The following is a 14,994-nucleotide window of genomic DNA, read 5'->3' on the forward strand; positions in this document are numbered from 1 at the left end:
AAGTCCTTATCCTTTCTCCTTTTTAAGTTCTGGTCACTGATCGATTCTAAGAAGTATTTTTCTGAGGTGCCTGTGGCACCTTTGTGATCTTTATTCATTGTCAGTGTAAGGGGATTTTAAAAATGTGGAATGTACTCAGTCGTCATATACAATTATAGAAAAGTTGTCTCCATCTCACAGGTCATGGTACCTGTGCCATGTTCTATGACAGCACTTGGAGCTTGGGGTGAGGTAGACAACATAGTCTAGTAGAAAGAATATGGGATTTAATGCAAATCTGAGTACAGATCTGTCTCTGTTCTTTACCACTGATGTTACTTCTGACAAATTGCTTAACCTCTCTGGGCTCCAGGTCTTGGTCTATAAAATGATGGGTTTAGGTGATTTCTAAGGTCCTTCTAGCTTGATATTGATGAATAAATCTCCAATTAAAGCATGGCTTCTTAATCAAGGATCTATGAAGTTTCTTTTAAAATATATTTTAATGACTGATTTTGATAAATTGATAAAAAAAAATACCTTTGTTACCCTTTTAAGTGAATTTTATTAATCTAAAACTATCAGAGTGCAAAAACAAATGAGCCTCAGGCAAGAGAAATTGTGTGACCAAAGACAGATGAAAAGATTGAACTGGATGAATTCTGATGATCCTTTCAATTTTAGAATTGTGGTCTTATACCTGATTTAAACTTTTTAAATCATATATGATTTTTCTAAATTAAATGAGAGACAGGGGAGAGAATGTCAGAGAAAAAGTGGCGAGACTTTGTTTTGAACCCTCTGATCCCCAGGATTTACTGATTTTAAAGAGGGAGGGGCAGACAGACAGATGATTCTGGGCCTGAGGGGTTACATTTTAGCTCATTAAACAATACAATAAATTTAAATAATACTAGTTGGTCTTTATACAGTACTTTTAGGTTTACAAAAATAGTTTTCATGCCTTGTCATGAAATAGCAACCTTGTGAAGTAGTTAATCTATGCATCATTCATTGAGGAAAATGAAACTCAGCGAAGTTAGGGAGAGTAGGAGACAAATTGCTAACAATTAGAGCTATCTAAAAGTGGAATGGATTTTCCCCACTGGGAAGTCTTCAAGCAGACTCTGGCTGATGATGACTTGTTGGGTAGATTATAGAGGGGTGCTTTTGGTATCTGGTTTGGACTGAAAGACCACTGAAGTCCTTCCACACTCTCCAGTTCTGAGTGTCAATGATTCTCCTTCCTTCTGAATGTTTTGCTCCTGTTTAAATCACTTTAGACTAATCCTTTAATCTCTAGTATATCTTAACAGTCTAAATACAAACATGTTCAAGTCTCAGCTTTCCTATACACAAAATAAATACAAATTAGCCAAACCCTCCTCTCCATTCTGTCAATCCTGTGAAGTAATTCCTTGATATCTGTCATCCCCTTCTTTTCATTTCCAGGTCACTGGCCAAAACTTTGAGTTTAGAGACAATTCTTTTCCTACTTTATATTCCTCACCATTCTGCTGCAGTTAGATTTCATTCCTGCGATCTAATGAAACTTTTTTTCAAGGTCACTAAATATTCCTTAATGATGTAAAGAACTATAATCATATTGGATTCAATGATACCTAATTAATCAAGTGAGTGAAATGATTCCTTATCATTTATTCCATCACTGATCACTGATTCCTACCTAAAAATATTCATTCACTCAATATCTGAATTATACAGTATATTTCAAATCCATGATAGTTATTTGAACTTTATTTTTTCTGTTCTTAAAAGATGCATGAATCATAGATTTTTTTTTCTCTTTTTTTCCTCCTAAGATCTGTCTCAAATGAAATTCTCATTTGGAATCTTCATTAGGCACTTAAGTTTATAGCTGTTCCTCTTACATGTTGTTTTGGTTGCAGGCCCTAAATATAGAGGGCTCCTGTGATTGGAAAACCAGACAGATCCTTCTGTACCTTACAGTACTCTCATTAAATCTGAACAAGACGAAATCCTATCCCCTATGGTAGGAGTATTCTGTGATCGTTTTTTTTTTTTTTTTTTTTGCCATAACACCTCCTGTTTTAACTGCTTTCCAACACTGAGAAGTCTTGATGTATGCTTAATAAGAAACAGGACCTCCTGTTACAAATTACAATTTGCATTTCACCCAGTATGGTTCTTGAACCTGAAAGGGACATGGCAACCCAAAAAAAGTCCTTTTTTTTTTTTTAGTTTATTGATGCTGTATTCTATGTTTCCACCCCTCTTATTTTTTCATCTCTATTTTTTCATATTCTTAGCTATTACAAAATTTCTCTGTCCTCTCTTGACTTTCCTTGTTTTCTTGCCTTAGCTCAAAGAGATTACCAGTTAGAAATAAACATACCTTCAAGTCCAAAGCATTGTTCTTCCCTCTACTTTTTAGAATCCTCAGAAGACCTCAAGGCACAGTTTAGGTTCTACTTCTCAGAGTATATTTTTTGCTGGTTCTATACACCACACCAAGTTGATTGTATTTTCTCCATCCTAAAATTATCTTACACTTTATACATACTTTTTAATATCTTCCAATAAAGTGTAAGCTCCTTTAGGGCAAATATTATTTTTTTTAGTCTTTTGTATCTTTTGATCCAATAAAATCCAACACACAGTTATTAAATACTGACTTTAAGCAAGTTTTATATTAGGTCATATAGACTAGAAAGATAAGGGAAGAATAGCCCTTGTCTCCAAGCAGGTATCATTTTTCTGGAAGAGGAAAACTAAGCATGATAATTTGAGAAGGAAGAGACCTCTTTAATGAAAAATGACAACTAATGGATATAATGGTTAATGCTGGATTTGGAAATAGGAAGAAATGAATTCTAATTCAACCTTCAGACACTTTTTTAGCTGTGTCACCTCAAATAAGTCACTCCATCCCTTATCTGAAGTATTCTCATCTATAAAATGGTGTTGATTAAAATGGAAATTACTCATAAGATAATTGTGAGGATCAAATGAGTTAAATGACTTTTCAAACTGTAAATGACTCTTTCTAAATGCTATAAAAGTTCTATTATGGTGAGGGAATGCAGAGACACTATGTACATTATATAGATACTTACAAGATAGATAAAAGGTTAACTTTAGGAAAGGAAAGAACTAATACCTTGGTGCAATGAAGGAAAACTTCATGCAGAAGTTTGCATGTGATTTGAAGTCTTTAAGACCCTTGATTCCAAAAAGTAGGAGTCATAAAGAAATGCAGTAAAGGCACGAGGGACAATCAGGGAAAAGATACTTAATTTCATTTTTTAGATATGTATAGCTTCTCTATTTTCATAAATGTTCTATATTTAATGAGACACCTCCTCTAAAAAATGGAAATCAGAACCCGCTTTGACAACTGATAGAGGCTCTTAGAAGTCTTGATCTACTAATAACAGATAGATAAGTAATAGTCTTCCAATGAAGAGATGATTTTTAAATGTACTGTAATCACAGAAGTCATTGTCCTAAAGCCTATTGCTAGACATCTCCAAACTTCTTTAGACTGGTCCTATGTTGACAGGCATGTAGTCATTTTTCTGGCTTGTTTCTGAAAACTTTCCAAGTTGATTGTCTCCACAATAATGAGTCACCAGAATTAGTTTTTGGTAAAAGACAATTCATAAGAGGATAACTCCCTGTGCCCCAAGACTGAAGAAATGTATGCAGAGAATTCAATTTTCCTGGCAAAAATTCAGTATTGTTGATAAGAAAATAGCATTAATTTCCCTAAATGCCTTTCTGCTCTTCCCTACAACCTTGTTATTCACATAGACAGTTTTTGTGGGTTAAGCAAAGAGGTCAGTGAATAATAATTATTTTTAATCATAAGATCTCAGTTCCTTGTGAAAATTAAAGCTTCTTTAAAACTCTGATTTCCTGAATTTTAATGGCATGCTTTCTTGAATGGTAAATCATACTGGATTAAAGCTTTGAATTCAGCCAAGAAATGACTCATGGTTGTATCACGGAGAACATGGTTTTATTTTTAAGAACAAGGAATTGCTTTTCTGATTAGGATTTGTTGAAACTATTTTCCTTTTGTCCTTTCCTTTCTTCCTTCTTTCCACTTTCTCTCTGTTCATCCCTTTTCTCTTTCTCTTTTTTCTTTCTCTACTTCATTTCTCTTGTTTTCTCCCTCTCCTTTCTTTTTATTTTTTCTTTCTTTTTCCTTCCTTCCCTTCTTTTCCTTTCTCCCTCCTTCTTTCCTTTTTTCCAGCCATCTTTCCCTCCTTTATTTCTCTTTCCTTCCTTCTTCTTTTTATCCTTCTTTCTTTTATCTCCCTTTCTTTTTTCTTCCTTCCCCTTTTATTTATTTTCACTTTGTTTTCTTTTTCTCCCTTCCTTTCTCTCTTTCTTTCTCTCTCTCTTTCTCCTCTCTCTCTCTTTCTTTCTTTTTCTTCCTTCCTTCCTTCTTTCCTTCCTTCCTTTCCTCTTTCTTTCTTTCTTTCTTCCTTCCTTCCTTCCTTCCTTCCTTCCTTCCTTCCTTCCTTTCTTTCTTTCTTTCTTTCTTTCTTTCTTTCTTTCTTTCTTTCTTTCTTTCTTTCTTTCTCTTCTTTCTTTGTTTCTCAGAAGCTGAGATCACCAGAGAAGTAATGAAACTAGCACTTTGTAAATGACTTAAAGGACCCTAACCTCTATAGCCTTGGTTTACTTTTGTACTTTTGTGTGCCCAGAGAGTGATAAAGGAGAACATTTCCTGAACAGATTAGTTATACATTTCAGTTACTCATTTCACTAATCCATTCATCCAAAGCTTTAAGAAATTCAACTAATATTTGTGGTTTATTAGCACTTTCCCATTCTGCTGCATATTTGATCTCTCAAGTTTCTTATCCCCTGTAACATTCTGCAAATATATGGAATATTGATTGCCCCAGTGGCATCCTTCTGCTTTTTGTGATACTTCTATTCCCAAGTTTAATCTAAACAATAGTCAATATTTGAAAAATGAAATGTGGAAAATACTGTTTAAAAGCAGAAATCATTCATGTTTTGAAATGCATTAAAATTCATCTCTAACTGTTTTTATTAGCTTGTAATATAGGATTGATCAATTTCAACTTGAAGACTGCCAAGGTTGGGTGAATTTTAAAACCCAATATTTGCCTGCTTATATCAAGAAAGACAGTGTAGGGTGGTGGATAGCAAGTTGTATTCAACTACTCCCTCTGACACATAATGATTCTGTGATCCTGGACAAATCATCAGATATTTTAGGGTTCCAGTTCTCCTTCTAAAACTATAAGGTACTACAAAGAACAATAGTGCTGCATGACATACATATACCACATTCCCCAATTGAAGGACATTTACTTGATTTCCAATTCTTTGCCACCACAAACAGGGAAGCTATGAATATTTTTGTACAAGTAATGTTTTTACCCTTTTTCATCATCTCTTCAGGGTATGGACCCAGTAAAGATACTGGATCAAAGCGTTTGCACATTTTTGTTGCCCTTTGGGCGTAGTTCCAAATTTCTCTGCAGAAAGGTTGGATGAGTTCACAGCTCCACCAACAATTACAGTGTCCCAGATTTCCCCCAACCCTTCCAAGAATGATCATTATCCTTTCTGGTCATATTGATCAGTCTGAGAGGTGTGAGGTGGTACCTCAGAGAAGCTTTAATTTGAATTTCTCTAATAAGTAATGATTTAGAGCAATTTTTCATATGACTATGGATTGCTTTGATTTCCTCATCTGTAAATTGCCTTTGCATATCCTTTGACCATTTGTCAATTGGGAAATGGTTTTTTTTTTAAAGAAATATGACTCAGTTCTCTGTATATTTTAGAAATCCTTTGTCAGAAACATTAGTTGTAAAGATTGTTTCCAGTTTACTACATTTCTTTTGATCTTGTTTACAGTGGTTTTATCTGTGCAAAAGCTTTTTAATTTAATGGAATCAAAATCATCTAGTTTGTTTTTAGTGGCGTTCTCCATTTCTTCCATAGTTATAAACTGCTTCCCTTTTCATAGATCTGACAGGTAAATTAGTCCATGATCTTCTAATTTACTTATAGTATTGTTTTGTATGTCTAAATCCTGTATCCATTTGGATCTTATCTTCCTATAGGCTGTGAGGTGTTGGTCTAATCTAAGTTTTCTCCATATTAAATTCCAATTTTCCCAGCAGTTTTTATCGAAGCGAGAGAGTTTTTATTCCAATAGCTGAACTCTGGGTTTATCAAACAGCAGATTACTATAATTGTGTCCTGCTATTGCACCTAGTCTATTCCACTGGTCCACCACTCTATTAGCCAATACCAGACAGTTTTGATGACTGATGCTTTATAATATCATTTTAGATCAGGTAGGACTAAGCCCCCTTCTTTTTCACTTTTTTCATTAAATCCCTGGAAATTCTTGACTTTTTATTTCTCCATATGAATTTACTTGCAACTTTTTTCTAAGTCATTAAAGTAATTTTTTTTGGAATTTTGATTGGTAGGGCACTAAACAGGTAATTTAGTTTTGGTAGAATTGTCATTTTTATTATATTAGCTCTACCTATCCATGAGCAGTTGATATTTGCCCAGTTTTAAAATCTGATTTAATTTGTGTCAGAAGCATTTTGTAATTGTTTTCAAAAAGTTTCTGAGTCTGTCTTGGCAAATAAACTCCCAGGTATTTTATATTGTCTGAGGTTACTTTGAATGGGATTTCTCTTTCTAGCTCTTCCTGCTGTATCTTGCTAGTCATATATAGAAAAGTCGAGGATTTATGAGGATTTATTTTATATCCTGCAACTTTGCTAAAATTGCTAATTGTTTCCAATTTTTTGGATGATTTCTTGGGATTCTCTAGGTAGACCATCATGTCATCTGCAAAGGGTGAGAGTTTTGTCTCTTCCTTCCCAATTTTAATTCCTTCAATTTCTTTTTCTTCTCTAATTGCTGAAGCTAACATTTCTAATATGATATTGGATAGTAGTGGTGATAATGGGCACCCTTGTTTCACCCCTGATCTTATTGGGAATGCCTCTAGCCTCTCCCCAATGCATATAATGCTTGATTTCAGATAGATACTGCTAATTATTCTAAGGAACAGTCCATTTATTCCTACACTCTCTAGTGTTTTTAGTAGGAATGGATGCTGTATTTTCTCAAAAGCTTTTTCAGCATCTATTGATACAATCATATAATTTCTGATAGGTTTGTTGTTGATATAATTGAGTATACTGACAGTTTTCCTAATATTGAACCAACCCTGTATTCCTGGGATGAATCCTACTTGGTCGAAATGTATTATCCCAGTGATAACCTGTTGTAATCATTTTGCTAAGATTTTATTTAAGATTTTTGCATTTATATTCATCAGGGAGATAGGTCTATAATTTTCTTTCTCTGTTTTAACTCTTCCTGATTTATGTATCAGCACAATATTGGTTTCATAGAAAGAGTTAGGCAGAGTTCCATCTTCCCTAGGGGTAGTTTGTTTGGTGAAGTGATAGTTCTAAACCTCCCTCCTTCATCAAAATGTCAAGGAGCAAAAGAAAGGAAAACCCAAACTATTTTCCATCAAATAAACTTATTTTCTAAGAATAGTTCCTGAGAATAAAGGAAGCACATTACTTCTATCATCATCAATTGCAAACTCTAGTAATTTTCCTTTGGCCAATACCCCCAATAAAGTCTTATTTTTGGTGCTGCATTATCAGTGTCAAATTGAATATAATCTCTCAAAGACCGTGATAACAGGGAGAAAGTTCTGGTAGGATTTTCCAAGTTAGCAAGACCCCATGCAGCTGCAGTGATACACTACATATTCATAGATTGAGGATCATCTAACTAGCTAGGTTAAGAGAGTCTCATTACCAGATTGTTTCAAGTGTAACTACTTAGAATAACCAACTTTTGGGGGTGGGGTTTCCATCTATGAAAAGAGTATGCAATGATTTTTCTCTCAACACATTCAATTTTGATCAGTGTATATATAGTATGGAAATGATGTAAAGACTATCAGACTGCCTTTTATGGGGGGGGGGGGAGCATGATTGGGGGAAGAATTGTAAAATTCAACAAAAGGAAAAAAAGAAAAGAGTTTCTCCCATCCCTCCAAAAAAAACAAACCCAGATTCTAGAAGTGTAGCTACATCTTTCCCAATATCAATCAATTATTATAACTTCTTAAAAGGGCAGTAGTAAATATACTAGCACTCATTCATATAACTCTTTTAGTAGTTTCCTGACAATAATTTTGTCAGGTAGGTGGGTTGTTTGTGTTCAGTCATGTTAACACTTCATGAGCCCACTTGAGGTTTTCTTGGTCAAGAAATTACCTTCTCCAAGTCATTTTAAAGATGAGGAAACTTAAGCAAGCAAGATTAAGTGATTTGGAAAGGGTCACAAATTAGTAAATGTCTCACACTGGATTTGAACTCAGGCCTTCCTGACTCTATCCACTGTGCCACCTAGTGACCCAGGGAGGTTGCACAAATAGTTTTATTATTGTTTTATAGCTGAATAACCTGAAGTTCAAAGAGTTTAAATAACTTGCTTATGGTTGCACATATGTTAAGTTTTTGAAGTTTCTTATTACTCTAAGTTCTATACATTTTCTTTTCATTATACCATAACAGCTAAAGAAAAAAGATAATTTAGAGTTTCATGGAGAATCTGGTTCTGAATTGTAATCCCATCTGTGACCCTCATTGCTTGTGTGAACCTGGACAATTCACTTAATCTCCTGATCCTCAGTTTCCTTATTGTAAAATGAGAGTTTTGGAATAGCTGACCTCAACTTCCTTCTCCCTCTAGATCTAAGGTCCCATGAAGGAAACTGAGGCTAGGAAAGGTTGGGACTTTCCCAAAGTGACATAAATAGCAAGGATTTGAAACCAAATGTCATAACTCCAAATTCAATTCTTCCCCTTCCCTTTAATTCATGAAACAGCTATAATTCCAGCCACATGTAAACGTCTGTCATAGAGTAGATACATAATTATGAGAGCAGCTATCAAAATTCAAATAATCCTTTCCATAATAATTGTGATATTTGTTATTCTCATTCTATTCACAGCGTGACTTAGACTTCTTAATGAAAATGTTTACACTATTTATTTCAAAAGTCAGTGGATTAGATAGTTTTTACCATCAATATGAAATCAAATACCAGCAAATTGTTTTATGAATTTAAAAAAAGTCAAAACAATAATCCGTCTTAATATTCATTTTTGATATTTCCTCTTTTCTTCTTCAGGTGAAGGACTATCAGAAAGAACTGTAGAGATCATTCTCTCTGTTACATTGTGTATCCTCTCCCTAATTCTCTTGGTGGCTGCTATTTTTGCATTTGCAAGGTAGGATGGGTTTATAATAACATTTCTGGCATTTATAAGACAGTACACATTATCTGAGCCTCATCACCTCTAGATTAAGTAGCTATTATACAGAGGCAATCATGCAAATATTGTGCTGGTGAAAGAATTGGAAGGAACGTCAATTTAACTGAATATTGGTCTCATTGCCCCTTTTTCTACAGCACGGAATCCTCAGGAATCCTTGGGTTTTGCATCCTCTCAGATCTTAAATGGGTGCTACTATTTTATTGCAACTGTATCCATATTCTTTTTAGTGAAAATAGATGGCAACTGGTTAGGATCCTTTTTCTAAGCTTGACATTTTTTTTAACTTTATTAAATTTTTTATTTATTTATTTTCCAATGACATGCAATGGTAGTTTTCAAAAATCATTTTTCACAAGGTTTTGAGTTTTACATTTTTCTCTCTCCCTTCATTTCCCCTCTCCCTCTGACAGAAAGCAATGTAATACAGGCTATACATGTATAATTATGCTAAACATAGATCCACATTAATCATATTGTGCCTATACTTGACTTCTGATACTAACTCTCCTATGCCCTTCCCCCCCCCATGCTCTACAGACTGACTTTCTTTGGTTTTCCTTAAATATTCCACATCCAACACTTTATTAATTTTAATAATTTTCTGAAAATTTGGATGGTCTAGTGGACAGTGAGCTGTGCTGGAGCCAGGATTCATGTCCATCCTCAGACTCATACTGGTTGTGTGATCCTGGGCAAGTCACTTCATTTTGTAGTACCTTAGACAACTCTCCAATATTATAAGTTACAGGGTGAATGCTGGTCTGCATTGGTAGTAGTTTTCTCACCTGGTGGTTTCCTGTCCCAATAAGATCATATCACCCATATCTGAAAATGTCTTCCCGATTCATAGTTGCTAAATTGTGAATCACCAGAAAAAGAACAGAAAAGGTCTTATTAGCCAAAATTCTTATAGAATAAAAGAATCAATTCTTCATTGATCATCTAGGACCAAAGATGGCAGAGGGGGACCTCGGAAGCCCTCTAGTCTGACATTACTCCCTGTTCCTCATTTTACAGATAAGGCAATAGTTGAAGAGGGGACAAGTAAAAATCACACAGCTAGTATCAGGGCGGCAGTCATGAGGAGATTGAAAGACAAGATGGTAGCTCCTGTGACTTCAGTATTAATCCTCTTTCTGCTGTACTTTGAATTTTCTGCTTAAATGAAGGCTAATCAAACAGTTATCATTTTGTTTGGAAACTTGTTACCGAAAATCCTAAAATGCACAAACAATTTCCTTGCCTAAGCAACAATAAGGAGAAAATAACCGAATTTTCTTTGAAGATAATCTTTAGGAACATATCTTATGATTGCAGTTTTATAGTAATGATGAGTTGAGAAAAAAATGTTCAAATCGGAAGAGATTTAGACTGGTCCAGAAAGTTGGTGGTAGTGGGGGAGTGGGGGTGGGGGTGGGTTAAAGCCTAATGAGCAACTTTCTTATGAATTGTCCTTTTCTTGGCAAAGGACAGAATGTTAAGATAAAAAAAAATTCTAGTTGACTCAAGTTTTTCTAAGTCTTGAGATTATTTCCTAACTAATGCTTGCTTTACTCTTGTTTATATTTCACAGTAATGTGCTTTAAATGCATACACACACAAACACACACACAAACATATACACGGAAATCAAACACTTGTATTGCTAGTAAATCTATATTTACTTTAGAGAAGGGGGAAGGGGGTAACATATCTATAGAGTGTAACATGCCATTGGCACAGAGACTAGCACACAAATATCCCAAGTTATCCTCCTAACAACTTTGTTGAGTAGATGTGATTATTTTTCCCATTTCATAGTTGAGGCAACTAAAGTAAATAGAGGTTAAGTGACTCACCCAGGGTCATACAACTATAATGTATCTGAGGCTGGATTTGAACTCAAGTCTTTCTGATTCCAGAAACCATAGATCTTAGGCATATAACTTTAGTGCCCAACTTAATTTCTTCATCTGGGAAAATGAGGCATTTTAATGAACTTTCCTCTAAGGTTTCTTCCATTTGGCTTTAATGTTAGAGCTTAATGAGGAATATGATATAATGGGTAGAGTGCCAACCTCTGTATGAGGAAGCCTTGGGTTCAAGTTCCACCTTCAACACACACTGGCAGTTTGGCTTTCGACTAGTCATTTAATTTCTCTCAGGTAATGATCTGCCTTTGAAGAGGGAATGTCCTCACCAGGAATTCCTTATTTCCAGAGATGAGCTGAAGACATTTCATCTGGAATTATTAAATTTTCAGTGTGAGCATTTACATCTCAGAAAGAAGAAAATGCTACATTCAGGGGCTTGATTTATTATTTGGTGATTATCCAGGCTTAAGGAAGTGATGAAAAAATGCTAATACTGCATATTAAACTTAAAAGTGCATCATAAGAACATCCCCCCCTCCCAAGAGTCAGTTGTAAAACCCACTCCTGGATAAGGAGTTTCTTGCTATTTATAAAGAAAAAAGCAAGATAGCTCAATCTAGGAACACTTTCAAATCATAGGAAACAGGATCATGCATACCAGTATTTTTTTGGTGTTGATTAATAAACTCAGTGTCCAGATGTTGACATCTAATCACTGTCTTTTCCTGTTAATCACTATCTGCCTCAGTTTCCTCAGATATAAAATGGTGATAATAATACCTACATCAAGGGACTGTTGTGAGAAGAAAATGAGACAGTATTTGTAAAAGTGCCTAATATGACATATGGCACATTGTTCTTCACTTGTTCAGTTGTATCCAACTGTTTGTGACCTCATGGTTTGCTCATAGCAAGTCCTTCTGTCCTCCACTATCTCCCCAAATCAGCATAGAACAGATACTTAATAAAATGCTTGATTTCTTAGTAGTATTAAATATACATTGAACTGATTTCATTTATTAACATAGCGAAAGCTTGCCATGATTTGTACATAAATTCTATCTTTATAAAAGATAATTTTAGCAGTAAAAGGGACTTTTAAGATTCACAAAGAGGGCAAGTTTATACCAAGCTCTTCATAGTACAGATAAAGCAAGAGAGGACCAGAGCAGTCAGTGGCAGAACTGAAACTAGCCCTCACCTTCACTGACTCTTACCTCCATGCCATTCTGTTGACCAGTCTCATTGTGTGACCATACCTAGTCCAAAGCTGCTGGCTAATTCCACCATCACATGATATGTCTCCTACTCTTCATATTGAGATTTCCAAAGTCTTAGTATGACTTTAATCTCTTATAGTTTCCACATGCTCTTTTCTTTAATGCTAATGATGACAGACCAAGAATTTAAGACAAGAAGGAACTTTAAAAGCATAGAACCCAACTTCCTTGTTTTGTAAATAAGAAAACCCATGGAAGAGTGAGATTTTATCTAAGGACAGAGAATACTTTTGCCATTTCCTTCTTTAGCTCATTTTACAGCTGAGGAAACTGAGCAAACAGGATAAAGTGACTTGGGAAAATCACTCTGTCTCTTTTTTCTTATCTAGCCTTAATCACTGAATAGGCATTGCCTCCGTCAAAGTGAATATTCTTAAAGACCTTAACTTTAAAAGGTCAATATTCCCCACAACATCAGGACCATTTATAGTCATTCTGATACATACCTGCCTACTGAACCCATGACTCAGGAGAAAAATGAGGCTGGTGATTTGCAGAGTCCTCCTTTACTTAAGTCATCCAGGATGTCATGATCCTGTTTGAGAAAGAAGGACATATAACAACAATAAACTATAGGTACTAAGTGATAATATGTGGATTCATTCCTCTGATTCCTTAACCAGGGTTCTTTTTCCCCACCCAGTGGCCTTAGGACATCCAGATTCTTGAGACTAAAACATTCCATGGGACACATTTTTCATAAACTGGTTGAGATTGGTAATACAGCTTATGACCATAGCAAATAGCTTGTGTCTGAGCAAACCTAGTGAATAAAGTGGTAGATTTAGCACCAAGAAGACCTGTGTTGAAAAACTGCCATAAATATTTATTAGTTAGGTGACCCTAAGCAAGTGACAGCTTATCTGTACCTAAGATTCCTCATATTCAAAATGAGAGGGTTAGAAACAGTGATCTCTAAGATTCCTTTTCAGTGTTCTGATCCCATAGTTTGATAAATCAACCAATCAATGAATTATTTTTAAACTTTATTTTATTTGTATTTTATGAAATAAAACAAACATTTTCATGACATAATTCAATTAAAATGACTGTACATGAAACAGCAAATCTGCTTACTATTCCTTTCAAATCTATAACAACTTCTCATAGAAATTTCTTTTTTTATTCTATCTCCCCCAGAGATGGCTACATTAGACAGAAATCTCTCTATCATCTCTATCTCTATCTCTATCTCTATCTCTATCTCTATCTCTATCTCTATCTATCTCTATCTCTATCTCTATCTCTATCTCTATCTCTATCTCTATCTCTATCTCTATCATCTCTATCTCTATCTCTATCTCTATCTCTATCTCTATCTCTATCTCTATCTCTATCTCTATCTCTATCTATCTATATTTCTATCATCTCTATCTCTGTGTATAGATGGATAAAGATATATATATATATATATGTGTGTGTGTATATATAGACATATATCTCTATATACACATTATACATATATAGTGAAAGCTTATATATGTGTATATACAAATGCTTATATGTGTGTTTACATACACATACATGGTATGTGTTTACATATACACATGTGTATATGTGTGTGTGTATGACTGAGCAAATAAGTTATTTTGACTATTATAAATGCAGAAATTAACTGGTATTATTTAAGGAATTTCTGGGCATCAAATACTGTATTAGGGAATGCACAATTAAAAGTGTGACAGTTCTTTCCATCAGGGTTTTTACATTCTATTTGATAATGCAGCTTCAGTATCAAGACTTAACAAAAGAAGTCATTGACATGATAATGGAAACAAACCATAGCAGAATTAGAAAAGAAAAAAATTTCATTTCTGCTGTAATTGTTCTTTGTTAGACTGATGCTTTTTTCTCTGATTTCAAAGGTCAGAAAATTGAATCCATCATTTGAATTATTTTCTAATTTTCTTAGACAGCTTAATGGCACATTGTCTGTCAAACAACATGTGTATTCCTTTAAAAAAATAACTGTGTGTCCTTCTTTGCTTAGCTTATTTTCTATCTTGCTTGTTCTAGAATTCGGCAGAAACAGAAAGAGGGGGGCACCTACTCTCCCAGGGATGCAGAAATTATTGATACCAAATTCAAACTAGATCAGTTCATCACAGTGGCAGATCTGGAGCTGAAGGATGAGAGATTAACTCGGTAAGCACCCTCCTTTGGTAAAACAGTAGTCTGAAGGGTCTGTAGCCATGACCCCGTTCTGACCTAGGCTTGTTGGAAGTGTTTGTGGCACTCTTATTTACACAGGTCGCTCAGATCATCTTTCAAAGGGTGACCTCCCTCTTCCACACACTTCTCACTAGTGTTCAGAGAATCACTTAATCTTTCTTATTTTTAGAATGCAATACTTAGGTTAAAAAAATCATAAACTATAATTTCCAGTGAGAAAAGAAGGCTTTAAAAATAACTTTTGCTTGATATATATTTTCAAATAATTTCAAGAAACTGATGTTTGATCATATGCAAAAACATCCATATTTTTAATGTGGTCTAATAATCATTATCTTC

At 34.6% G+C, this 14,994-nt stretch overlaps 1 protein-coding gene across 1 annotated transcript in view; it reads left to right on the top strand.

Moving 5' to 3' along the window:
• PTPRQ (protein tyrosine phosphatase receptor type Q) overlaps positions 1-14,994 on the top strand; it is a 316,015-nt gene that overhangs the window by 225,974 nt on the left and 75,047 nt on the right. The window contains exons 33-34 of the mRNA XM_074221062.1: positions 9,203-9,302; positions 14,500-14,628. Coding sequence (XP_074077163.1) covers positions 9,203-9,302; positions 14,500-14,628 — 229 coding nt within the window. The remainder of the gene's footprint in view (positions 1-9,202; positions 9,303-14,499; positions 14,629-14,994) is intronic.

The sequence above is a fragment of the Macrotis lagotis genome, chromosome 2 (genome assembly GCF_037893015.1).
Source record: "Macrotis lagotis isolate mMagLag1 chromosome 2, bilby.v1.9.chrom.fasta, whole genome shotgun sequence".
Classification (NCBI taxonomy): domain Eukaryota; kingdom Metazoa; phylum Chordata; class Mammalia; order Peramelemorphia; family Peramelidae; genus Macrotis; species Macrotis lagotis.